The sequence below is a fragment of the Dama dama genome, chromosome 23 (genome assembly GCF_033118175.1).
Source record: "Dama dama isolate Ldn47 chromosome 23, ASM3311817v1, whole genome shotgun sequence".
NCBI lineage: Eukaryota > Metazoa > Chordata > Mammalia > Artiodactyla > Cervidae > Dama > Dama dama.
This window is the reverse complement of record NC_083703.1, coordinates 74,867,434-74,895,427: the sequence shown is the minus strand read 5'-3', so window position 1 is coordinate 74,895,427 and position 27,994 is coordinate 74,867,434. Positions and strand designations below refer to the sequence as shown.

Genomic DNA, 27,994 nt, shown 5'->3' with positions numbered 1-27,994 from the left:
CGTGGCAGGGTCAGAAAATAAAAATAAATAAAATAAGAATAATAAAATAAAATAATACTTATAATAATATTTATAATAATATAGTACTTATAATAATATAATTAGTGTAATATAGTAATAATACTTACAATAATAAACAAATACTTAAAAAATAAGTAAAAGACAAGAAGATGTTGCATAACGGCCCCCATGTCTCCAGTGGGTCAGGATTTGAGCCTATGGCTATTATGTCAGGAGATGGGGGAATGGATGCACTCGTTGACCCTCAGTCTCTCTTGAGGTCAGGTACCAGAAGAGGAAAGGCAACTTGTCTTCAGTGAGCACTTAGTAAGTGCCCGGAGCTCCCACATGTTATCTAGTGCATCTTTAGACTCTGGGGAAGCCCTGTCAGTCTCTTTTACTGTTGAGAAAACCGAGGCTTGGAGGAAGGTAGCCTCTCACTCAGGGCCAGGCAACAAGTGGGTGACAGAGCAGACGCTGGCACCTGGCTCTTCCAGTATCCAAAGCCCATCACCTCTTCTGATTTTGAAGTCCTTTTCCAAATGATGAGATAGAGGCTCAGATTGAAAAGGCCACCAATGACCATGGCCTGCGGGTACAGGGTGGTACAGGCCTCTGTCGAAGCCATGCAGCCCCATGACTGCCCTCCAGCCCACCCCCTCTTCCTTTCTCCCTCTTCCTTAACCAGAAATGTTATAAGTGGACTAAGTGAAGTCAAGTGAAAGTCGCTCCGTTGTGCCTGACCGAGAAGGTCAGTTGGGATCTGCTCGGCCTTTCCCTTTTCCAGGGGAATCTTCCCAACCCAGGGATCGAATCCAGGTCTCCTGCATTGCAGTCGATTCTTTACCAGCTGAGCCACAAGGGAAGCCCAAGAAAACTGGAGATCCCCTTCTCCGGCGGATCTTCCCGACACTGGAATCAAACCGGGGTCTCCTGCATTGCAGGCAGATTCTTTACCAGCTGAGCTACAGGGAAGCCCTGTAAGTGGACTAGCCAGATTCCAAAGGCTGCAGAGGGACCAACTTGTGCTTTGGAGTCAGACAGACCTGGGACTATCTCAGTCTGTTCTCCTGGAAAATGGGGAGACATTTACATGGGCCACAGTGTTTTCTTTTAAATTTATTTATTTTTGGCTGTGCTCAGTCATCACAGGCTTTCTGTGCGCCAGGCTTTCTCTAGTTGTGGCAAGTGGCAGCTACTCTCTAGATGGGGTGTATGGGCTTCTCATTGCAGTGGCTTCTCTTGTTGTGGTGCACGGGCTCCAGGGTATGTGGGCTCAGTAGTTTCAACTCACTGGCTGTAGATTATGGGCTCAGTAGTTGTGGGCCATGGTAGTTGCTCCATGGCATGTGGGATCTTCCTGGACCATGGATCAAACCCATGTCCCCTGCCTTGGCAGGCAGATTCTTAACCACTTAGACTACCAGGGAAGTCCTGCCACAATGTTAAATTAGATTTCTGCAGAGGCTTGCAATCTGGCATGTAGTAGGTGCTCAGTAAATAAAAGCCCCATCCCAGCCTCATAGCTGAGATTCTTGAGAAATATCATTCTGGGATAGAATGAGCGGCATGTGTGTGTGTGCTAGGTCACTTCAGTCGTGTGCGACTCTGTGACCCTGTGGACTCTAGCCCTCCAGGATCCTCTGTCCACTCCCTCTCCACTCCAGAACCAGGACCCAGGCAGTGGGTGACGGGTGGGAAGCAGCCCCGACCCAGCCCGAATCTGCAGCTCTGAGCTCTTAGCTCCTCCACAGGCTAACCGGCTCTGTCCAACTCTGCTGTCCCCAGAGAGCAGTCCCTGGGCCCCAGCATGAGCTCTCTGTCACACTTCACGGAAGAATAGCAGTGACATCATCGCTAGGTTTCACTCCCTCCTTTCTACTGCTCACTGGTAGGTGATCCCTGGCCAGAGGCTGAGATAAAATGTTAAGGGCTTCAGGGATGTGATGGAGACCCAGGAGATGGAAAGGGAAGGAGACAATCACTTACAGAGTGTGTTATTGTTTAGTTGCTGAGTCATATCTGACTCTTTTACCACCCCATGAACTGTAGCCCACCAGGCTCCATCTTTCCATGGGATTTCCCAGGCAAGGATACTGGGGTGGGTTGCCATTTCCTTCCCCAGGGGAATCTTCCCATCCCAGGGGTTGAACCTGTTTCTCCTGCATTTGTAGGTGGGTTCTTTACCACTGAGCCTCTAGGGAAACCCTATAGAGTGTGTAGGTCATGTTCCTGTTTCGTCTTCACCGCATCTGTGCCAGGTAGGCTTGATCCAATTTCTCAGGTGGAAAAACAGACCCAGAGGGATAAAAATAACAGATGGTGTGATCACAACGTGCGTGAGTGATGAGTTCAGGAGATTGGCTTCCTGCACTTAGCTGGGTGACCAAGCAAATGACCTCTCCCCTCTGTGTTCCTCAGTTTCCTCATCTGGTAAATGGAACTAAGAATGACATTTCATTCTTATTAGGGTGGTGATGAAGACTAATAAGATTACAGCTGTTATGCATTCCTCCAAATGGCATCTATTCCACCAGACTTCCGGGGAGGAGTGTGTGCTGATTAAATAAACCCGCAACGGCTCTGACTGGGAAGTGGGTGAAGTCATCTGAAAAAGGAACCCATTCACTCTCTCTGGTCCCTACCTCCTCCGGGCAGAGGTGGAGGAACAGCATAAACAGCAAACAGGAGAGACAGGTCTCCTCATCTCTAGCACTGCTGATGATTCAGGGCTGATGTCTTGAGATAATTTTATTGGGGGTATTAAACTGAGTTATGAGGTTTTTACAATCCAGCCACTTATGAGAAATCTATTAACAGTAACTGGACAGGAAGAAGGCTTCTCAGTGGAGCCCAGGACGGGCATTAATTGGGGCAATCTATAACAGGACGGGGACCCGGAAAGGTTCCACCCGACGCCTCCATTTACTCCCCGCAATTTCTGCTGAGAATCAGCAGACTCGCCAAAAAGAGAGAGATGCCCATTAATCGGCTAATGAAATATGAAAATGTTTATGGGCCATTCAATCTTCCAAATGGCACTTCTATAATCCACCTTTCAGACACAAAGTTCCACCAGCAGAATTTATACCCGGGCTCCTCCTGCGTGGCAGGGGGTGGGCTTTTATTCCTCTTCGTGATGACTTCATTGGCACCTGTTATCCTGCTGAGTGGGCTGGGGTACATGGCGTCCTGGCCTGAAAGGGGCCTTTACGGCTTCTCTTGTTCATGCTTCATCTTGGAGGAAGCTTCGAGAGGAGCAGAGAGCCGCCCAAGGTCACTGACTTCCTCGGATGCATTTTCTTCTGCTCAGCGCTGCCTGAGAGATTTGCACGTTGTAGGATAAGGACTTGGGTGTTTCTATGTGGGAGAACAGTCTTTCTGCTGGTTCCTTGCCCAGGAGATCTCGGTGCAGTGAAAACAGCCTGGGTTCTGGAGCTTAACAGTGCCTGGATTAAATCCCAGTTATATATAGCTAACATTTAATAATAATATAATAATAATGATAGCTACCATTTATGGGACATTTACTATGTCTTAGGCAGGACTGATTTTCAACTAGTACCTACCAGTATAGTTGTACCAGTTGCTAAAATAGTGAAGAGGCTCCCTACCTGCGGTAAATAGTCTGTTTCCCCTCACTCCCCTCAGCTCCCTCCGCCCCTCGGACCTCTCTGTGATCCAGCATCCAAAGTGTTCCCACCTGGGCCAGCAGGGGCTCTGCTGTGGTACCACTCCATAGGCAGTGCCAGTGCCAGGCTGGCTGTTACATATTGTAAACATCATCTGGTGCCAGGCAAGTGCTAAGGGCCTTTGTGGACTTTAGACTCAATTAGCCCTCCATTTGGGCTCCCCAGGTGGTGCTAGTGGTAAAGAACCCTTCTGCCGATGCAGGAGATGTAAGAGACACATGTTCGATCCCTGAGTTGGGAAGATCCCCTGGAGGAGGAAATGGCAACCCACTCCACTATTCTTGCCTGGGATAATCCCATGGTCAGAGGAGCCTGGAGGGCTACAGTCCATGGGGTCACACAGAGTCGGACACAACTGAAGCCACTCAGCACGCAGACGTGCCACCCTCCGGCACCTCTAGGAGGAGGTGCTATTATGCTCCGCGTGTTACAGAGGAGGGACCTGAGGCCCAGAGAGGTAGTGACTTGTGCAAGAACTCACAGGGAGGTGATGCTGGCACCAAGGCTGGACCAAGCTATACTGCTCCTTCCCTCTGCCATGGGCTCCTCCCAGGAGGCGTGAGGATGGAGTGAGAAAGCCCAGGCTGTGGACCAGGCCAGTTCCTCCAGTGGTCTGACCTTGAGCAATTCATCCCATTTTTCTAGTCCTCAGTAGGGAAATGAAAAAAAAAAATCTGCAAAGTGAAGATAGCAAAACCTACTCTAATAGTGATTTTCTTTTTAAAGAACTGTGCACCAAATAAATATGTAAATTGCTCAGCACACTGCCTGGCACATGGTAGGCACTCCTCCAGTTTGCATCTCCCTTTCCCCTCTGTCCTTCCAATCCCTGTCCCCACCATATGCCAAGCCCTGAGGCTGCTCTCCGGAGAAGTAAGAAGATACTTCTGAGGGCTTGGAGCCTAGGGACCCTAGACCTGTCACTCCAGCGAGGGTCATGGACAGCAGCTTGGAAATTTGCTAAAAATGCAAATTCTGAGGCCCCACTCCAAACTCCCTGGGTCAGAATCTGCTTTTTACCAAGATCTTGGGTGATTTGCATGCACATTAAGATTTAAGAAGCATGGCTACAGCGAACGTGATAACGATGGCTTGACGTCTTGCAAAGATCTTGGAGCAGAATGGCAGAGTTGGAGGTGGAGTGGGAATGGGGGTGGGGGTGGGTCCAAAAAAAAGCTTTTGAGAAGAGGTGGCATTTAAACTTGCAAGATGTGGCAAGCCTTGCAGGATGAGGAGACTTTCAGTAGACAGAGAAATAAGGCAGGACACGAAAAGAAGAAGAGGGGTGTGGAGGTGGCTGTGACTTCTTTGTAAGAGTGATAGGGAGCCATAGAAGATTGCTTGCACAGGAGGACCTGTTCAGATCTGCCTCTGAGGCTGATATCTCTGGCCGTAGGGGGGAAGGTCAATTACAGGGGCAGGGTTGGGGCAGGAAGAGCCATGGAGGGCTAGTGGAACATGCCAGACCAGACAGTGAGGCCTGGGACTGGGATGACGTTTGGTTTCCCCAGCCTCAGTGACTTCACTGAAGCATGGGTATGTCAAAGAAGAGATGTGCTTAGGACGAGGCCCCCAGTGGGACTTGGTGGAGGAGTGGGGCGCCAAAAGAAGCTGCCACCCAGGCCTCCATTCTGCCTTCCTCCTTGCCTCCCCAGATCCACTCGGACTCAGACGAGGGTGACGGGGCCATCAAGTACACCATCTCGGGCGAGGGCGCTGGGACCATCTTCCTGATCGACGAGCTGACGGGCGACATCCACGCCATGGAGCGCCTAGACCGGGAACAGAAGACCTTCTACACACTGCGGGCTCAGGCTCGGGACCGTGCCACCAACCGCCTGCTGGAGCCCGAGTCGGAGTTCATCATCAAGGTGCAGGACATCAACGACAGCGAGCCCCGCTTCCTGCACGGCCCCTACATTGGCAGCGTGGCTGAGCTCTCACCCACAGGTGGGCGGTGGGCTCCGGGGGGTGGGATGAGCCAGCAAGAGGGGAAGGGGAGCAGCTGGCTTGAGCGAGGGAGCCTGCTGGGGGGAGGGGAGTCAGGGCACAGCTGTGAGCCCAGTTGCCCAGGCACGGTCCTGGACAATCACTTAGCCCAGGGCTCCTGGTAGAAACTGGAGTCGTGGGCTGAGGAGCAAGCCGGCCACTACCACCTTCCCCACCACATTAGCCTAAGTCACCTGCAAGCCAGGCTGGACAGGGAACAGTGGCCCTGGGTCCTAGAACACATTCCATCTCTTTGGCCAAGGCACTGCCTCCTTCTTGGCCTTCCAGCTCTGCAGCTGCTCATCAGAGGCCAGAGGAACTTGGTTTCTTGGGGAAAAGTGCGGTCACCCCTGGCTTCTCTAGATGGGGCAAATCGGTAGGTAATGAGCAAGCAGGCGGTAATGGAAGAGAAGGGAGTGAACCAGAGAAGACAGTGAGCACAAAGGATGGTGGGAGAACAGGGAACGGCGAGGGTGTGAATGTGGGTGTGGGTTGGTGTTCACACACACACAGGTGTGCTGGTGTTGTCTGCTGTGCATACCATGTTCTCACGCGTGCGCAGATGTGCACGGCCTTTAAGACCTGTGCATGCATTTGACAGGTTATGTGTCTGCTGAATGAATTCATTCATTCTTTTAACAAATATGCATAGGTACCTGGGACACAGCGTGGAGAAGGCAGACCAGCCTCTCTGCTCTCATGGAAGGGATATTCTGGTCAAGGAAGACAGGCAGGAAGCAAGTTAACAAACCGATCCTGGGGTTGGGAAGAAGACACTGAAGCAAAGACTCGAAAGAAGTGAGAACCTGCGCCCAGGGAACAGCAGTCCAGGCAGTGGGAACAGTATATGCAAAGGTTTCAGGGCTGACTTCCCTCTGAGGGGAAGCAGAGAAGAGACCAGATCAGGCAGCCGTGTGATCATAGTCAAGGTTTTGCGTTTTATGCTCAGCAAGCTGGGAAGTCAGTGGAGGGGCTTGTTCAGAAGAGTGACATGACATGACTTAATTTGAACAGGATCCTGTGACTGTTCCGTGAAGATTAGATGGAGAGGTGGGGGAAAGGCAGAAGCAGATAGCTCGTTGACAAGGATATTGCAATTACCTAGGCAGGAAATGATGGTAGCTTGGAACAAGGTGGTACCAGTAAGGGTACTGAAAAGAGGTCGGCTTCTAGATATATTTCGAAAGTAGAGCTGAAAGCATTTGCTAATGGATTGGATGTGGGGTGTGAGAGAAAGAAAATTCAAGGATGACTACCGAGATTTTGACCTGGGCAATTAAATAGATGGAATCTCCATTTACTGAGATGGGAGAAACAGTGGGAGAAACAGATTTGTGGGGATGGAGGGAAATCATGAGTTTGGTTAGATGAACTAAGTTGAAAGTATTTATTAGAAAGCCAAGGAGAGATCTTGAAAAAGGCAGTTCAGTATCCAGTTTCAGCTGCAAGGTCTGAGGTAGAGAGATAAATTTGGAGGTTGTCCATGACAGAGACCCAGGCAGTACTTAGAAATCAGTTTTGCAAGTGGGGAAACTGAGGCTCAGAAGAGCCGTGACGGGTCTCAGGTCACACTGCAAGTCAGAGGTAGCTTATGAAGCCTCTGATTTCCCAAGTCTGGCAGCCCTTACTCCTGGACTCAAACTCTGGCAAAAGAGACATAGTCCTGTCTCTCTTCACTCAAAAGTGAACTGCATGTTTCCACATGGAAAAGCCAGAAAGATGGCGAAAGATGAGGCTAGAGGAGGAAGCTGAACTCATGCAAAGGACTTGAGGGAAGCAGGTAGCCTGGGAAAAGCTTAAGCAAGAAAGTAAGTGGGCAGACTTGCATTTTGGAAGCCTCCCTCTGCCTCAGGGTGGAGAGTGGATGGGAATGAGGGGCCCAGAGAGAGTTATAGTCCCATATACCCCATGCTGGCTTGCCCATCACCACTTCACTCTCACTTTGACTCTGAGAGGTGGCAGGACTGATGTCAGCATCCCTATTGAACAGATGGAAACACGAAGGCTTAGAGAGAAGAGATGATGTGACCCACGGTCACATAGCAAGTCAATGACCCAGCAGATCGCTGGGTTGGGCTCCCAGGCTTTTGGAGTGTCAAGGTTCTTGTGTTACTCATGGGGAAAGTCAGACCAAGAAAAGCGCAAGGACTCACTCAAGGTCACCCAGAGAGTGGGAGGCTGAGCCAGCCCCTAGCTTGATGAGCCCAGCCGCAAGGAACCCCCGCCCCACCTCACCCCGGTTTCCCGGTCCACTGATTCTGACATTCTGCTCAGGAAATAGTGGGGATTTAACTCGGACAAGCCAGGGGAACCCAGGAAGGGGGAGGAGGAAGCAGAAATTAAATTAGTTTATTTCATTTGAGCAACTTTTTGAAGGAAAAGCAAATCCGACACTTGGGTGCTTACGGAGACTCCAGGCAGCTTTGAAAATCAGTCACAATTACTGAGCCTCCTGATCTGGGCTGAGGGGGGCGGGGCCGACAAGCGGCACCGGGGTCTGGGCGGCCTCGGAGATCAGAGGGAGCGGGACACGGCTTGGGACATGAAAGGCAGCGGCGCTCACAAATTAAACCACTCACAGCTTAAAAGGGAAGGGAAGTGTGCCGGGGGCCTCCAATGAGCCACGCTTCTAAGGAGGGGCACGCCAGCCACGCTGAGCCTAACGCTGCAGCGCGGGTCCTGCATCTGACAGTCAGGAAGCCTGGCGCCCCGCGTGACCTCGGGAAAGCCCCTGCTCTTCTCTGGGCCCCAGGTTCCCTTCTGAGCACAGAGCAGGCTCATTCATGCCCAAATGTTTACTGAGAGCCTACTCTGTGCCAGAGACTGTTTCAGGCATCGGAGATTCTTAGAAAGCCTACATCTAGGGCAGGGAGAGAGATAGGAAAGAAAGAAACAAGTCAAGATATAAATACACCCTCTGGTGTAAGTGTGAGGGGAATTGGGACTTATATTGGGGGAGTGCTATTTTAGACAGAGGGGTCAGGAGAGACCTTTCTTTTTCTGTATTTATTCGCTTATTTGGCTGCATCTTCGCTGTATCACACGAATATTTTGTTGCAGCGCAAGGCTTCTTTAGTTGTGGTACAGGCTTAGTTGCTCCAAGGCTTGTGGGATTTTAGTTCCCCTACCAGGGATTGAATCCACATCCTCTGTACTGCAAGGTGGATTCGTAACCACTGAACCACCAGGGAAGTAGGGACGTAAGGCCTTCGTTTTTTATAAGAGAACATTTGAACAAGGTCTGAAGGAACCAAGAGAGTGGACCAAAGAGCTATGTGAAACTCAGTTCTCAGTTCAGTTGCTCAGCTGTGTCCGACTCTTTGCGACCCCATGGACTGCAGCACACCAGGCCTCCCTGTCTATCACCAACTCCCAGAGCTTGCTCAAACTCATGTCCATTGAGTCGGTGATGCCATCCAACCATCTCATCCTCTGTCATCCCCTTCTCCTCCTGCCTTCAATCTTTCCCAGCATCAGGGTCTTTGCCAATGAATCAGTTCTTCGCATCAGGTGGCCAGAGTATTGGAGTTTCAGCTTCAGCATCAGTCCTTCCAATGAATATTCAGGACTGATTTCCGTTAGGATGGACTGGTTGGATTTTCTTACAGTCCGAGGGACTCTCAAGAGTCTTTTCCAACACCACAGCTCAAAAGCATCAATTCTTCGGTGCTCAGCTTTCTTTATAGTCCAACTCTCACATCCATACATAACTACTGAAAAAACCATAGCTTTGACTAGACAGACCTTTGTTGGCAAAGTAACATCTCTGCTTTTTAATATGCTGTCTAGGTTGGTCATAACTTTCCTTCCAAGGAGTAAGCGTCTTTTAATTTCATGGCTGTAGTCACCATCTGCAGTGATTTTGGTGCCCCCCAAAATAAAGTCTCTCACTGTTTCCACTGTTTCCCCATCTATTTGGCATGAAGTGATGGGACCAGATGCTGTGATCTTAGTTTTCTGAATGTTGAGTTTTAAGCCAACTTTTTCACTCTCTTCTTTCACTTCCATCAAGAGGCTCTTTAGTTCTTCTTCACTTTCTGCCATAACGGTGGTGTCATGTGCATATCTGATATTGATATTTCTCCCAGCAATCTTGATTCCAGCTTGTACTTCATCCAGCCCATTCTCATGATGTACTCTGCATATAAGTTAAATAAGCAGGGTGACAATATACAGCCTTGACGTACTCCTTTCCCGATTTGGAACTAGTCTGTTGTTCCCTGTCCAATTCTAACTGTTGCTTCTTGACTTCCTACTTTTGCATTCCAGTCCCTTATAATGAAAAGGACATCTTTTCTGGGTGTTGTAGGTCGTCATAGAACTGTTCAACTTCAGCTTCTTCAGCATTACTGGTCGGGGCATAGACTTGGATTACTGTGATACTTAATGGTTTGCCTTGAAAACGAACAGAGGTAATTCTGTCATTTTTGAGATTGCATCTAAGTACTGCATTTCGGACTCTTTTGTTGACTATGATGGCTACTCCATTTCTTCTAAGGGATTCTTGCCCACAGTAGTAGATATAATGGTCATCTGAGTTAAATTCACCCATTCCAGTCCATTTTAGTTCACTGATTCCTAAAATGTCAATGTTGCCATCTCCTGTTTGACCACTTCCAATTTGCCTTGATTCATGGACCTAACATTCCAGGTTCCTATGCAATATTGCTCTTTACAGCATTGGACTTTATTTCCATCACCAGTCACATCCACAGCTGGGTATTGTTTTTGCTTTGGCTCTGTCTCTTCATTCTTTCTGGAGTTATTTCTTCCCTGATCTCCAGTAGCATATTGGGCACCTACCAACCTGGGGAGTTCATCTTTCAGTGTCCTTTTTGCCTTTTCATACTGTTCATGGGGTTCTCAAGGCAAGAATACTGAAGTGGTTTGCTATTCCCTTCTCCAGTGGACCACATTTTGTCAGAACTCACCTCCATGACCCGTCTGTCTTGGGTGGCTATGGCATGGCTCATAGTTTCACTGAGTTAGACAAGGCTGAGGTCCTTGTAATCAGATTGGTTAGTTTTCTGTGATTGTGGTTTTCATTCTGTCTGCCCTCTGATGGATAAGGATAAGAGGCTTGTGGAAGCTTCCTGATGGGAGAGACTGACTGAGGGGGAAGCTGGGTCTTGTTCTGATGGGCGGGACCATGCTCGGTAAATCTTTAATCCAATTTTCTGTTGATGGGCAGGGCTGTGTTCCCTCCCTGTTGTTTGGCCTGAGGCCAAACCATGGTGGAGGTAATGAGGATAACGGTGACCTCCTTCAAAAGGTCCAGTGCACCCACTGCTGCATCAGTGCCCCTGACCCTGCAGCAGGTCACCACTGACCCATGCCTCCGCTGGAGACTCGTGGTCACTCACAGGCAAGTCTGGGTCAGTCTCTTGTGAGGTCACTGCTCCTTTTTCCTGGGTCCTGGTGCACACAAGGTTTTGTTTGTGCCCTCTAAGAGTCTGTTTCCCAGTCCAGTGTAAGTTCTGGTGGTTCTATGGTGGGTTAATGATGACCTCCTCCAAGAGGGCTTATGCTATACCCAGGTCTGCCACACCCAGAGCCCCTGCCCCTGCAGCAGGCCACTGCTGACCCATACCTCTGCAGGAGACACTCAAATGCAGCTCTGGTTTGGTCTCTGTGGGGCCTCTGGGTCCTGGTGTGCACAGGGTTTGTTTGAGCCCTCCGAGTGTCTCTGGCAGATATGGGGTTTGACTCTAAATGTGATTTTGCCCCTCCTACAGTCTTGCTGGGGCTTCTCCTTTGCCGTTGGACGTGGGGTATCTTTTTTTTGTGTGGGATCCAACATTCTCCTGTCAATGGTTGTTCAGCAGCGACTTGTAATTTTGGAGTTCTCGTAGGAGAAGATGAGCACACGTCCTTCTACTCCACCATCTTGGTGAGGTTCATGTGAAACAGTGGTTTGCAAAGTTTATTGTACTTGGAGGACTTGTTAAAGCGCAGAAGGCTCCCCTCTACCCCCAGGGTTTCTGATTCAGTGTTAGTCACTCAGTCTTGTCCCACTCTTTGCAACCCCATGGACTGTAGTTTGCCAGGCTCCTCTGTCCATGGGATTCTCCAGGCAAGAATATTGGAGTGGGCTGCCATTCCCTTCTCCAGGGGACCTTCCTGACTCAGGCATCGAACCTGAGTCTCCTACATTGCAGGCAGATTCTTTACCATCTGAGCCACCAGGGAAGCCCAGCACATCTGGTCTATTAGAAATGTTGGCATTTTTAACAAAGATGTTGTCAAAGCCAATGCTGATGCTGCTGGTTCAGGGGACACTTGAGGAACCAACCAAGCCTGCACCACAACTGAAGAATTCTTGCACAAAAGATCCGCAAAAACTAAGCTAGAGGAAGAATGTTCCAGGAAGAGGAAACAGCAAGTGCAAAGGTCCTGAAGCGTAATGTGTTTTCTCATGTTTGAGGAATAGCAAAGAAGTCAGTGTGGCCGAAAAGAGGAATAAAGGAAGGGGAGAGGGTACAAGGAGGTCAAAAGAGATACCGGAAGCTGGACCACATAGGACTTTTGTAGCTGCTGAAGGCTTTGTGGTTGTGCTTTGAGTAAGACAGGGTGGGGCAGAGGAATTCTATGATCCAACGTAGATTTTTAAAAGATGATCTGTTGGCTGAAACTAAGCTATAGGGGTTAAGGGTGAAAGTAGGGGGATTGGTGAGGAGACATCTGTAATTGGGGCAGGAGGTGATGGTGACTTGAATTCTGGATGTATATTGAATGCAGACCAACAGGGTTTGTAAGGGATTGGATGAGGGGAGTGAGAGAGAGAGAAGACAAGGATGAGGCTGAGTTTTTGATCTGAGCAAATGGATGGATGAAACTGCTATTGCTGAGGTGGGAAATGCTCCACAATGAGCAAATTTGCAGCACAAAATTAAGAGTTCCTAATTGGACATCTTTAGGCAGCAGCAGCAGCAGACTGAGATGTCTACTAGAAATCCAAGTGGAGTTGTCAAGGGGACAGTTAGATCTCCAAGTCGGGAGGTCAGAAGCAAGATGAGGGCTAGAGTTACCACTTTGGAAGTCATCAGCAAAGCAAGAATTTAAAGCTTGAGGCTGGGTGAAATCAACAAGGGAGTGAGTTTTGGTATGGAAGCGTTAGACTAGATAATCTCCTGTTGCTGGGGGGCCCAGATCCCTTATGTAGGCTGGCAGAACCTGACCAGTGGACAGCAAGAGCATTTCACAGGGCTCCCATGCCCAGTTCAACTCCACCTACTTATTAATGCCAACTATGTGTAAGACAAAATCCTTGACACTGTTGAGGATACAGAAATGAGAAGTTCAATCCACATCTATTACCCACTACTTTATTCAGGGCACCACTGGGGATGTAAAGATAAGTAATTGAATTAAATCCACACATGTTTATTAGCACCCATTATATACAAGGCCTTCAGTGTACTTGGGTCTGTAGGGGTTGCAAAGATGAGTCACCCAACTAAGCAAACATTTATTAGTACCTACTTTATATATATATATATAGCCCAAATGGGATAGAAAAATAAGCAGTTGCTTTAATTCAGTAAATACATAATAGTGCCTACTATGTATGTGGTCCTTTGCTAGGTATGTGAGGATGCAAAGATAAGCAAGATACTGCCACTGTCCTCAAAGTGTTAGCAGATCAGTTTCATCTCTGGTGCCAGCTCTGGTCAACTGGTCATAGGGCTGTGTTGAGAAGGTGTCTGAGGTCTCATTCAGGTTTAGCAGAAAAAAATACCACAATCGATTAGTGATGTCTGCTGGGAGCAAAGGAAGGAGACTATGGAGGCACATATGCCATAGGATTGGCATTGCTGGACCCTGAGATTAGGGCTCAACAGACTGTGGAAATGGACAGGGGCCCTGCCACAGCCGCTTTCCCGATATTGCAATCCCTCTGTGAGCAGCATCTATAATAGATGGAAAAAGACTCTTTTGTAGTACAGTCTGCACTTCTCGGGACATCCACTAAATAACAGCTATCAGCCAACACTGTTTTCACAAAGCTATTTCCCTTTATTCTCACAATCCTGGGGGATAGGCAGGGCAGGTATTACTGTCCTCATTTTACCAATGAGGAGATAAATGTGGAGAGAGATAAAGTAACTTGCCTGAGGTTCCATAGTAAGAGCTGGAGCCAGAACTGGACCCAGAGCCTGGATCCAGAACCTAAGCTACTTGCCTCAGTGGGCATGAGAAACAGCCACAACCATCTCTTTAGTGTGCACAGGACTTTACAGCTTACAAAGCACTTTCACACCCCTAATCTCATTTCATCCTCCCAGAAACTCTCTTGGGTTAAGTGTAGATACCCTCATTTTACAGCTGAAGAAACTGAGGCCTGAGAGGGGAGGGGGAGATAAAATCGGGAGGACATACTATCTGATTGCCAGGGCCCGTGCTTGAGAGGACGGTGGCAGAGAGGAGAGGAGGAAGGCAGGGGGCAGTGTGCTTCCCAGAGGTCCTGTTTGGGGAGGGCAGGGAAGGCTGGGAGCCTCTGACTGTCCCACCTGCTGCTGGAGAGAGTGTGGCTCAACAGCCCTCAGGCCCAAGCCAGGAATCAATTGCTGGCCTCTGCAGAGACACCTTCTAAAGATGTTTTTAATTAAAGTCCAGGAAGATCTATATGTGCAATATCTCCTTGCCTAGCAACGGCACTGGCTCTCACCACTCAGGATGGGGAGAAAAGGGGCAGGAGGTTTCTGGTGGAGAGAGGTGGCAGAGAGGAGCACAGGCCCCAGCTTCACTTCATTCTCTTGTCTTTTCCATCAACAAATCCCTCAGCAAACATGAGCAGCCCCTCTCTGCCAGGCCACGTGCCCACATGTCAGTGAGTACAAAGGTGACAAATGTGGCATCCTACCCTCAAGGGTCTAGCACATAGTAGGTGCTCTGTATACCTTGGGTGACCGAATAGAACTGAATCATAAGCCAAAAATATTTGCTTTCTGCAACTGGCCAAGGGATGCTACTGCAGAAACTTAGAATGTTGCTGCACCGAATAAACGAGGTGACCAGACTGCTCCACAGAGGATCCCACTTGAATGTGGAGAGGATGGAAGAGTCAATGGGACTCAATTTGGAACAAAAGAAGAATCCCCCTTTCTCAGGGTGGTAGATGAGATCCACGCACACACACACACTCAAGTGTTGCCTGCCTGGGTGAGTCCATGGCGATCTCTTTCTGTCCCCGTCTCTGTCTCTCTCTCTCGTTGTATATATATGTATATCTGCCTCTTTGGCCCTCATCTCTCTCTCTCTATTCTAATTTCTCCCCACTTGTCTGGCTACCTCTGTTTCTGGCACTTCTTTCTGTCCATCTCTCTGCATCTCTGTTTCTTGTTTCTCAGTCTCTGACCCACTTTCTCACCGCATCTCTGTATGCCGCCTTCTCTGTCACTTGTCTCTTGACCTGCTTCCTCCCCCTCTATCTTCTGACCCCGCATCCATGCAACCACTTTCCTGCACCTCCTGTGTATCATTCGTCTACATTAGGCTGCCCTGACTGGGCAGCCAGAAGCGGAGTTGAGGCCCGTGCAGTGAGCCGGCATTGTAAGTGATGAGCAAAGAGAGAGTTGACAGGGGCGGGGGGCGGAGGTAAGAGGGGGAGTTTGAGAAGGGACTTGTTTCCTGTGTAATCTGAATGTTCCCAGGGACTCGACAAGTGGTTTTTAATTTTTAATAGAAAGCATTCCACGCAGTTCTAGCAGCAGCAGGGGGTGGGACTCATTTTTCAAAAATGTTTGAGAAGCTAAATGTGAGCCAAGGGTTTCCCCGGGCCCAGCAGGGCAGCAGAGGGATGTAGGGAAGAAACAGGATGATAATAATTACTAACATCTTCATAATAATGACACTTGGTCATCTCGGTTGAGGACTCTGTTCTTTTCCAAAGCGTTTCATCCCTTTCATCTCATCAAGGGGTCTCCCTCATCCAGGATACAGGAAGCATAAAATGTTATCTCCATATTACAGAAGGGGAACTGAGGCCCAGTCAGGTTGGGGTAGTTGTCCCATAGCCATACAGAGAGCCAAGGACAGGGCTGGAATGAGAATTTGTCTTCAACCCCTGACCTCCACTCCACCTGGCACCACCTTCTCCCTGAGCAGCTTGGGGTTCTGGGGCCCATGTTTGGGCCTCAGTTGGATTTCATAAACAGCAAGGGTTAAAGGGAGAAGAGAAAGCGTTCTGACCTGGGAGCCAGAGCATGGATTCTAGTTCTGGACCCAGGATAAACAATGTCAGAGCCACCCAGATAAACTAGAAATGAAGGGTGGGCAAGCCCCAGCCCTCCTGAATCTGGTGCCCAGGAGTCTCCCACTCAGGGGCAAAGACACAGCCCCAGAGATCTTCTGACCATATAGAGAGAAGAGAAAGGAATAAACTCTTACTGAGCACTTACTAAATGCTTGGCTTTACCAGCCTCTTAAATCCATCATCTCTAACCCCCATAACATCTCTGAGAGGCAGAGTGTGACCCTCTAACTTATCGATGAGGAAAAAGGCCAAACAAGGGAAAGACTTGATTGAGGGCACAGAGTGAGGAAGTGGTGGGATTTGAACCCAGGACTCTCTGATGCCAAAGTCCCATGTCTCCATGGAGTTGCAAGGGGCATCTCTTTGTAGGGCTGTCCAACTTCTTATGCTGATTTGGTGGCTTGTGTCATCCTTGCTGCTTCGTTTTGGGTGTCAGTCTCAGTGCAGGCACAGTGAGTCCAGGAGGGCGACATGCTGGCTACAGAGATGTGGGTTGGAATCTTTTCCTACCGTTTACTAGTGACTTGACCTGGGGAAAGGCTCTGAGTCTCTCTGTGACTCTGTTTCCTCATCAGTTCAATCAGGGGTTGCATCTAGGGCATCAGTTCTCAGTCTGGAATGCACTTTAGAATCACTGTTGGAGCTTTTAAAATACCCTTGCCTGTGCTCCACCCCCAAGGGAGTGCTATTAAATTAATCTGGGTTGGGGCTCAACATCAGTTCTCTTTTAAAGCTCCTAAGAGATTCTAATGTGCAGCCAGGTTGAGAACCACTGGTTTCTGTGCTTTCCAAGGAGCAGCCTTTCCATATCCAACATTCTACATGGAGCCCTGGAGTTCTGAGATCCTGTTTATGCAAGAATCCTTTGGGCAATCCTTCCTACGACAGTCTGGAATTAGGCCCTTAACCTCAAATAGCAGAAGGGCTGGGGGCATCCCCACGGACGGCGAATGGCTCATTCTAGCCAATCCCAGCCCTGCTTCTGAAAGTCTGGGCTTGAACTAAATACCAGGGAGGGAGAATCCTGAATCCAGTTCCTCGCTCTCCTCCTGCTCTTCCTTTCTGTCCTTTCTTCCACTCTTCTCTCACTTGCCTATCTACTACTTCTATTGATCCCCAACCTACTACCTTATAAGGCAAGATACGTGTGTGTTTTGACATCAGATCGACCTGGGTTTGAACCTTGCCTCTCCTATTTCCTTGCCGGATGAATTTAGCCAGGCACTGTCCCAGCTGTTGAGCAAGGAAATCTATTTGAGTTCTCACAATGGTCCTGAGTACCCCCATTTCACAGATGATGAAATTGAGACAAAAGGGGTTCTTTATTAAACTTCACTCAGCCTCCATTTCCTTATCTGCAAAGTAGAAATCTTAATAGAGCTTACTTCAAGACTCTATTATATGAATTCCGTAAGATACTATGCATAAAGAGCTTATTATAACATGTAGTGCAAGGTAGTTATTTAATAAACAATCTATCATTATCATCGAAGACATTTATGTAATAATGGGTTTCATTATTATTCATTATTAATTTACATTGTCATCCTTCACTGTGCATAACAGTTTCCTCATCTGTAAAATGGAAATGATGCAGGAGTATACTGAAGTTGGCTTGTATCAGCTCATGAGAGCCAAATATTGACTTTCAGGAGTTTCATAAGCCACTTGATATCACATTGGTAGTTTGAAATTGGCCATGGTGAGAGTATTTACACCGTAGAAATCAGCAAACACTACAAAGCAGGGCATTTATCCCCACCCCTCCGTCCCCCAGAGCCAATGGTTAAACATTTGCCAGCATGTCACTGCATCTACCTCATCGAGTTGGCATGAGGACTGAAGGAGAGAAGAGCCGTGATGGTGCATTGTAAAATGCAATCTGCTAAACTTAGGGGGATGGTACAAAGTGGTCCTACAGCATCCACAAGCCTGGCACCCATTTTTCTGCTGATTCTGGGGAGCTGCTGACTTGTGAAGGAGGTGGGAGGCAGTGTGGGGCCTATGGAACCAGGGATGAATCACTGACTCTTCACCATCCCCATGCGTCCGCATTAACTGTAATGGCTGCAATAAAGAACCCCAGATTGGGGAAATGATTCCATCATCCCTGCGGGAGTCCCTGGGATACATCCAGGGAGAGAGAGAGAGAGAGCTCAGCCATGTCCCTGGGGACTCACTCAAGCCAGCATTGTGTCTTGCCCAGGGGGTGGGGGCAACATGCAGAGGAGAGTGACAGGGAGATCCTCTCTCCTAACAGTTACACAGCCACTATTTATTGAGCGCCCACCATGAACCTGATGCTGTATGAATCGTCTCTCATTTCAGTATGTCTGTGAGGGAGGCTTGATTGTGCCCTTGTATACAGGCATGCAGTGCCTCCTGAGAAGACAACAACCTGCACTTACGGAGTTCTTAGCGTGGGCTAGGCGCTGTCCTTGGTGCTGAATACGGAAATCTATTTGAATTCTGAAATCGATCCCAGGAGTCTGGTGGTACTGTCACCCTCGTTTCACAAAGGAGGAAACTGAGGCAAAAGCGGGGTTCATGACGGGCCCAAGGTCAAACTGCTAAGAAGTGGCAGAGTCACTGGCTGTGATTCAGTACACCGGGCCACCATCGAGGGTCACCATGTGTGTCTGTGCTGACTCTGGCTTCCAGAGGACTTTGACCTTAGAGAGTCCTGGGTTCAAGTCCCACCACTTCATCATTCTGTGCCCCCATTCAGGTCTTTCCCCCTGTTTCCCCCACCTGTAATTTAGAGAGGTCCATTCTGCCTCTCAGAGATGCTATGAGAATTAGAGATAATGGATTTAAGTGGCTGGTGAAGCTAGGCATGCAGTGAGTGCTCAGTAGGGTCTATTACTCTCTCTTCTCCCTGTTTAAGAGGAGGGGCCTGGGATCATGCCCTGGCCCTGAATAGAAGACCCCTGGTTACCTAGCATCAAGAGGGAGGGGGCTTGCCCAAACCTCTTCCTCCCAGCTTCTCCAGGCAACTCTGACATGGTTGATGTGGAGCTGGAGCCGCCAAAAGAGAGAGGCGCATTGCAGGGCCGGTTTAGGAGGCTGGGAGGGGGGGGACACGGAGAGGGAAATGAGAAATGCAAAAGAGTGAAAAATAAATACATGTGTCTGTCTGGAATGATCGAGGGCCCCAGGCTGGAGGAGGGAGAGGCGGGCAGCAGTCTGGGCTCAGGAGAATTGCTGCAGTAGCACTTCCAGAGCCTCACTCATTAGCCAGGCAGTGAACTGGCCCTACCCCCCAGCATGCCACCTCGCTGGCCCAGAGAGCCCAGCCCACCAGAAGGGTTCTATCTGGAACCTTGGCAGCGCACCCAGAAGGGGGCATCTCCTTGAAGTGATGCCTGAGTCTCTTCCCCCTTGGGTCCCATCTCGAGCCTTCATGACTCCCTCTTGGGTCTTATCCCCTCCTCTCTGGAAAGGTTCCGATGGACCACTCAGCTTAGCCCGTCCCTCCATCCAACCCCTCCCCCACCCCTTCCATCATCTGCACCCTGTCCAGCCTCACGTCCCAAGCTCTGCTTTCGTCAAATTGAACATGATGTCAAATTAGAGCCATCTCTGGGACAGGCCGAGAGAAGCTCCCAGTTTAATGAGGCAGCGTCGAAAATCAATAACTTAATTGCCGCTGTTTGATGGACTTTTATCCAATTTATACTCTCCCCAGCAGCCTACGTGCAGAGCATGAGGAGAAGTGTGTGCGTTGGGGCTGGGGGCTGTCTGGGCACCCGGGGGGAGGAGCGAGGAGGGCACCAAGGACCACAGCCAACTACTTCCCAAAGCAAGAGCTGGGTGCTGCTGTTCTTCTGCCTGGGGGCCAAGAGACACTGGCTGCTGAGTCTCACTAAACTTGGTTGTCCTTCTGCATTGACCTCCGCACACACCCCCTCCATGGTGGGGATGGGAGTATGGAGGATGGGAGGAAGAAGGCAGAATTCCCTTGAGAAATCAGGACGGGTTGGGATGGGTAGAAAGACCCCTGCTTTGGGAGTAAAGTGCGTGGTTTCCAGTCTCAGCTCTAACTCTGACGGTAATGACCTTAACTGGTAAAATTAACCATTTCCACCACCACTGAGAGACGGCTCTGAGCCCATTCATTGTAGACTGGGAGTTTAAAATGTGTTCCATCATGAACAAGAACCAGGATTGTCCCCATTTTGCTGGTGAGGAAACTGAGATTCAGAGAGGCTCTCTTCTCTCGCCAGAGTCCTGCAGCTGGGAAAGGAGTTTGAATCCAGATCTGGCTCCATGGTCCTGCTGGTGCTTCTGGGAAGGCCCCCAGATCTGGAAGCGGGTTGGGGCTTAATGTGGACAAGGGGACTGTGAAGGGACTGGCTTCAGTGACCTCCAGCCTCAGTCTCCTTTCCCAGCTTGTCGTGGGTGGGGAGAGGTGGAGAGGAGGAGCACAGCGGCGCCAGCTGACCTCTGTCTCGCTTGGTCCCCCGGGCCCAGGCACATCGGTGATGCAGGTGATGGCCTCGGATGCGGATGACCCCACGTATGGCAGCAGCGCTCGACTGGTGTACAGCGTGCTGGATGGCGAGCATCACTTCACCGTGGACCCCAAGACCGGTGAGGGGCGGGGCCAGCCCGAAGGGGCGGGGCCGTGGCGGGGCTGGAGGCGTGGCATAAGGGGCGGGACCAGAGAGGCGGGCAGACTTCCGCTCTCAGCCTTCCAACCAACAGCGCTGAGGTTGGGACAGGATACCGAAGCATCTCGTCAGATCCAGGAGACCCCAGGGTCTCGGAGGGCGGCCAGGCAGGAAGAGAGGACAAAGCAGGAGGGGGAAAAATGGAGTGGGGGGGGGCACCTGCAAGACTGGCACGAAAATCAAAAGGCGGGAGGCATCCACTATAAGCCTCCTGAAAGGACGTCAGAGATCTGAACTCAGTGGCCCCCCACCTTGGCCTGAGAACTAAACTGGAGCAGACGCATCCGTAGTCCGTATGAGTTGGCCATGGTCATAAGTGTAGCTGGGGGCCCTCAGGTAGTGGGGGGCGGCAGTGGGCCTGTGCAGGGCACATTTTTGGCAGTTGTGAAACCTTTGTTCAAGTGACAGTTGTTAAGGATCTGATGGGAAGACAGAAGCCAAGACCGTTAGGGAAGGTCTTGGCTTACTGCTCCCCCCCCCCCCCCCCCCCACCAAGCAATGGTGCAGCACACCTCCCCACTGTCCACTGCTTCACTCGCTCTGAGGCTAGAACCTGAGTACACCCCCAGGTGGGGGATGTGCTCCGGTGGCTTGCCGGAGGTGCACAGAGGACAGAAGGAGGAGGCTCAGAGAGGTGAACTGGTTCACTCGAGGTCCCACAGCTGGCTGCGGCTGCCGATGCCAAGAGCAGTGCTCTCACTGGTCCTGGGACTGAAGAAGGCAGGGGTTGAGACATCAGATACCACCAAATGTTTATTGAAAGTCACCATGGGGCTCCTAGTCCAGTGGGGGCAGGGGGACAGGCGTCTGCGTGGGCAATGAGGATGCCAGTTTCTCAGAGGAAGTGGTAGCAATCTCCAAAGGATAAAGTGCTGGCCAGACCGAGATGCAGAGAAGGGCACTCCAGGCAGAGGGCATGGTACAGGCAAAACTGGGAGGAAGAGAACAGCCTGAGGCGTAAGGGGAATTGTAAACAACTCAGGACTGGGGAAGAGGCTTGTGGAGAGGTGACCTGGAGAGGCTGGCTGGGGCCTGGCTGCATCGCATGCAAGGCAAGCAAAGCGCTTGGATTTTATTCTAAGGGCAGTGGGGTGGGAGGGTGTTTGATAGATTTGAGATTGGGATATTGTATGTGTGTGAGTTTGTTTTGTTTAGGGGGAGGGTTCCAGTCTATAATCACATGCTCTTACACATAATATCTGCATTACTTTTTCTCCTTGCAAAACTAATACATTTTAGAAAACATTCAAACATGAAAGAAATGTTTTTAAAAAGAGAGGAAGGAAGAGCAGTCTCACCCTCAGAAGTTGCAACCCCAAAGGGAGCCACGTGGTGTGTATATCCTATGAGACCTTGAACTCATTCACTTGAAAAATATTGTTTAAAAAAATTTTTTAATAGATAATACATTTCAAGATTCAAAAAGTCCAAATTTGGGAGCTTCCCTGGTGGCTCAGAGGTAGAGAATCTGCCTGCCAATGCAAGAGACACAGGTTTGATCCCTGGTCTGGGAAGATCCCACATGCCATGGAGCAACTAAGCCCATGCACCACAACCCACAACTACTGAGCCCGTGAGCCTAGAGCCCATGCTCTGCAACAAGAGAAGCCACGGCAATAAGAAGTCCGCATCCCACTAGAGAGTAGCCCCCACTTACCACAACTAGAGAAAGCCCACACACAGCAACGAAGACCCAGCACAGCTCCAAAACAAGTCCAAGTTTGTATTTAATGGAAAATTTTCACCCCTTCTAGTCTCCCAGATACCTGGTCTGTATCCCCAAAGCAACCAATGTAATTTTCTTGTGTATCTTTCCAGAGCTATACTATGCATGTACAAGAATGTAGGTACATGTATTTGTTTGTTTGCTTGTTTTTTACACAAATGGTAGCTATAAACACACACTATACACACTGCTTGCCTTTTTCGCTTAACAATACATCTTGCAGATTATCCCATATGAGCACATAAAGAGCTTCCTCATTCTTTTATTTAACAGCTGTTGTGGATACACTGAAATTTATTTCACCAGTCCCCTCTTGATGGACACTTACGCTGTTTCCAATCTTTTTCTACAACGAACAATGCTACAGTGAATAACCTCATACATATATCATTTTGTGCTTGTGTGAGTGTATCTGCAGGATAATTTTCGGGAAGTGGAAAAGCTGGGTCAAAGAGCATGTGCGTTTGGAATCAGGATAGATAATGCCGAAATGTACCAGATTACGCTCGCGAAGAGCCGCCTAGGAGAGAGCCTGTTCCCCTCCCCTTCGCCAACCCTGTGGGTTCATTGATGACTTTAAAGCAGGAAAGTGACATGCTCAGGTTTTCATTTTAACAAGATCCCTCGGGCTGCCCCTGTATAGCATGGCTCAGAAGCAAGCACTGAATTCAGGGACACCCAGGAGCCTGGGGTGTCAGCAGAGAGCCCCGAAGGACAAAAGTCAAAGCCTGCACCCTTTCTTGGTGCCCACCCAGACTCCTTAACTTGCTTCATCTTGTTGGGGGCCAGAGATGATACGGGATTGCTAGGGAAGATTCGTTGAGATGCTGAGGAGGGAGAATGAGGGGTGACAGTGAGATCCTGCAAAGGGCAAACCTTGAAGACCTGGGTGAATGTATAGGACTAGATTAAGGAAGGGATCTGGGGTTTCCTAACGTCAGAACCTGGGATGGAAAGGGGCACTATCTACAAAAACAGAAGGATGAGGTTGGCTTAAGAAAACTGTCAAGCGGCAGAGAAATTACTGAGTATGCTTCAGGATCTGGGGCAGAGCTATTTAATTTGATTTTAACTCTGTTGGCTTTTAGATGAGAGGAGGGAAGAATCATCTAGAATGGGCCATCTGAAATTTGGGTGTAAAGCTCCAAGAATGCTTGGGACTCTGAGCTTTGACTTCCCCATGTGCACAAGAGAGATAATAATACTCATTTCACGTGATTGCTGGGAGGGTCCAGTAGGAGAATTCATTCATTCATTCATTCACCAACTCTTTATTGAATGCCTGTACATGTCCTGCTGTCTCCAGGCCCTAGGAATGCAGCAACAGACAAACCCAAGACCCTACCCTCACAGAGCTTTTAGGTAGAAAATACAGAAAACAAGCACATAAACATGTAACATAATATTGAGTAGCAGTGAGTGCTAGGAAGACACCTAAGCAGGATAAGACAGTAGACTGAGATGAAGAAGTCAGGACAGACCTTTCTAGGGAGGTGATATTGGGGCTGAGCCCTGAATGAAAGTGAGGGGGTCGGCCACCCAGAATCTAGGACAGAAGATGCAGGCCAGGGAACAGTGAGGGTGTGATGGGCTCAGTGCAATCCCTGGGGATGACGGTGCCTTCAGCCTGAGAGTTCTTCAGCTTTAAGGTGGGGAGGAAAAGACAGGACAGAGAAATAAGGGCAGGGCCAGGACTGAGTCTGGCAGGTGACAGGGGTGGGCAGATGAAGCATCAGACTCCAAGAGAGTGAGGAGGATGGCCAGGTTCTAAGAAAGGGAGGAAGGTGGCAAGTAGGAGGCCGTGGAGCCTGGGAGGGCAGAAACGGTTCCCAAGAAGCTCGAAAGTGGGCACCGGGCAAGGCAAGCGGAGAAACACAAACGGGGTCCTTGTTTTCAGGATCCTTCAACTTCCACAGCCTGAAAGGGTCTTTGTGGAGGTGTTGCCCAGGAAGGACTCGATGTTTCCTCCCCGAGCCTTTGGCCCCACGGTAGGAGCCGCCCCAGTGCCATTTCCAGCCCCAGCTCCATTTCCCCAGCCAGGAATATGCCGCTGATGCGGGTCTATATTTAGCAGCTGCTGCGAGGTACAGTCTGTTCTGGCTGTGCAGATAGCAGGGAGCAGAGCCGGAACGGGGCCTGAGAGGAAGGTGTGAGAAGGGAGGAGGCGGGGCGCCACGAGCCCGTGCCAGAGGAGGAATTAGCGTGTGTGTTTTAAAGGCCAGGCCTGCCAGCAGACCCCCCGCTGGGAAAACAGGGATGGCATTTGCGGGGCTAATGAGGCGTCACTTGGGCTCCTGGGCCCCTTCTGCAGCATTTGGAGGGGACGGCGGGAGCAGGGAGGACAACAGCTGGAACTGGGGGCGTCGGGTGAGGACAAGGCTGTGGGGAGCCAGGGCCAGGTTCTCATTGCCAGCCCCCGCCCAGCCACCATCCCAGCAAGAACAGAAAGCCTCTGGCTCTCAGAGACTTCAAGATCTCTGCTGAACATTCTCAGCTGAGCCAGAATCATTGGCTTCCCGAAGAGGGAATGAAACTCACCCTTGTAAGTGCCAGATCCCGGGGGTCAGGATGATGCACTGGATCTGGTTTCTGCCTTCATGGGCTTTTGTTCCACCAGAGAAGCCAGATAGACAGACAACTATCCAGGCTGGGAGAGGCAGGCAGAGGGTCTATGGTTGTAGGTCCGTAAGTCAGAATGTTTATCGAACACCTACTATGTGCTGGATTGTATAGATAAGATGATGAGCAAGACAATGTGGATCTTGGCCCTTGTGGAACAGATTTATGGGGTCCACAACCCAGGACTTTAGGAGAGGGAATCCTCAAAGCATCTCCAAAATGTGGGACCTGCTACTGAAGCTTTGCCTCATTTAACCCACATAAGAGCCCTTTCCACTCAGTAGTCCCATTTTATAGAATCGGAAACTGAGGCTCAGAGGGAGTTAAGAACTTGCCCAAGGTCAGGTAACATATAAGTGGTGGAAAGAGGGCTTGAACCCATATCTATCTGACTCTAAAGTCCCTCATTTTTGTGCTACTTCTTATCTGACTCTGTGTAGCCCTGGCACAAGATAGCCCCTCAGTAAGGCCCTGATAGATGAGTCAGTGAATGAATTTTCAGAGTCAGATGTTTGCTTTTTAAAAAATAATTTTATTTCTTCATTTATTTTTGGCTGTGCTGGGTCTTCCTTGCTGTGCGGGCTTTTCTCTGGTTGCGGAGAGTGGGGGCTCCTCTCACTGAGGTGTGCGGGCTTCTCACTGCGGTGGTTTCTCTTGGAGCACGGACTCTAGGGCACACAGGCTCAGTCGTTGTGGCTCACGGGCTTAGTTGCTCCTCGGCCTGTGGGATCTTTGCAGACCAGGGATCAAGCCCGTGTCTCCTGCGTTGGCAGGCAGATTCTTCACCACTAAGCCACCAGGGAAACCCAGAGCCAGATGGTTTAAGAGTTGATTTGAGAATTTTCCCTCAGACTCTCAGGTGGACACCAGCCTCCAGGACGCTTCTCCCAGCATCAGGGATAGAATGGGGCATGGAATAGAGCAGATCGTAAAATATGCCATCAAGTCCTCCCATCCCTGAATTGGCCTCCTAGAAAAGTGACTTCAGCTCTTCCCATCGAGTGGGGGAGGAGGGGTCTATTTCCCTGCGCCTTGAATCTAGGCTGCCGCCTTACGACTTGCTTTGGCCAATGGAATGTAGCAGAGGTGATATTCTGCAGATTCCCAGATTAGGTCTTAAGAGACCTTGCAGCTTTCATGCTTCTCTCCTGGAACATGGTCCTGAGATCACGGTTTAAGGAAGCCAGCCCAGCCCACAGGAGGATGAAGGAAGGCCTGGTAAACAGCCAGGATCAACCACCCAGCATGTATCAACGCATGAGGCCATCTTGGACCTTCCAGCCAGATGGCCCTCCCGTGAAACGCAGCTACAGGAGTGAGCCCAGAAGAGGAACGGGTTGGGGAATTTCGATTTCTCTGTTAGCTATCTACCGCTGTGTGACAAACTGTCCCCAAACACAGTGGCTTAAAACAGCAACAATTTATTATTTGTCACGATTCTGTGGGTTGGCTGGGCAGTTCTTTTGCTGGGGTCACTCACATAGCAACAGTCAGCTGGCAGGTCGGCTAGGACAGCTATGGCCTTTCATCTTGGGTTTCTTCATGGCGCAGTGGTCTCGGGGTCCCAAGGAGACAAGCCCTGGCACACAAGGGTTTATCAAGTCTCTCTGCTTCTGTCGCACTTGCTGATGTCCCGTTGGCCAAAGCCAGTCCCACGGCCGAGGCTGGAGTCAGTGTGGGAGGGGCTGACCCAAGGCGTGAATCCCAGCAGGCGTGGTTCATCGGGAGCTATCACCATAGCAACCTGTCATTGAGTGTGGCCCTGGGGGCAGGGTTCAGAGGCAGCACCTACTCATTGTCCGGAGAGGGCACCTGCTCACACACTCAGCACGGCTTCATGACCTGTTTCTAGGGATGAAGACTTAAGTGTCCCCAGCTCCTCTGGAGTCAGAACTGACAGGGACAGCAAGGAGGCCAGTCACACAAGTGTGGCACCTCACCCACAGGCATAGATCTCAGTCAGACCCCTGCTCCCAGACCCACTCAGAACCGAGGTCACTGACGTTTTGGTCCACAAGCTCATCTATGCACAGTGGCCCCATCACCAGACTCCCATCAGTGAGAGCCTTGACGTAAATGACAAAGCTCAGCCCATAGATTTCCTTGGTGGCTCAGACGGTAAAGCATCTGCCTACAATGTGGGAGACCTGGGCTCAATCCCTGGGTCGGGAAGATCTCCTAGAGAAGGAAATGGCAACCCACTCCAGTATTCTCTTTTTTTTTTTTAATTGGAGGCTAATTACTTTACAATATTGTGGTGGTTTTTGCCATACATTCATATGAATCAGCCACAGGCACACATGTGTTCCCCATCTGACCCTCCCTCCCCCCTCCCTCCCCCTCCCATCCCTCAGGGTCATCCCAGTGCACCAGCCCTGAGCATCCTGTCTCATGCATCAAACCTGAACTGGTGATCTATTTCATATATGATAATATACATATTTATTATCCTCTTATACATGCTATCCTCTTAAATCATCCCACCCTCACCTTCTCCCACAGAGTCCAAAAGTCTGTTCTTTACATCTGTGTCACTTTTGCGGTCTCACATATACGGTCATCGTTACCATCTTTCTAAATTCCATATATATGCGTTAATATACTGTATTGGTGTTTTTCTTTCTGACTTACTTCACTCTGTATAATAGGCTCCAGTTTCATCCACCTCATTAGAACTGATTCAAATGCATTCTTTTTAATGGCTTAGTAATATTCCATTGTGTATATGTACCACAGCTTTCTTATCCATTCGTCTGCCGATGGACATCTAGGTTGCTTCCATGTCCTGGCTGTTGTAAACAGTGCTGCGGTAGACATTGGATACACATGTCTCTTTCGATTCTGGTTTCCTCAGTGTGTATGCCCAGCAGTGGGATTGCTGGGTCGTATGGCAGTTCTATTTCCAGTTTTTTAAGGAATCTCCACACTGTTCTCCATAGTGGCTGTACTAGTTTGCATTCCCACCAACAGTGTAAGAGGGTTCCTTTTTCTCCACACCCTCTCCAGCATTTATTGTTTGTAGACTTTTTGATAGCAGCCA

The 27,994-nt window shown here is 49.7% G+C and overlaps 1 protein-coding gene across 1 annotated transcript in view; it reads left to right on the top strand.

The window, feature by feature from the left end:
- Window positions 1–27,994, top strand: part of CDH22 (cadherin 22) — a 79,438-nt gene that overhangs the window by 6,104 nt on the left and 45,340 nt on the right. The window contains exons 2-3 of the mRNA XM_061125887.1: window positions 5,348–5,642; window positions 20,410–20,529. Of these exons, the coding sequence (XP_060981870.1) occupies window positions 5,348–5,642; window positions 20,410–20,529 (415 nt within the window). The remainder of the gene's footprint in view (window positions 1–5,347; window positions 5,643–20,409; window positions 20,530–27,994) is intronic.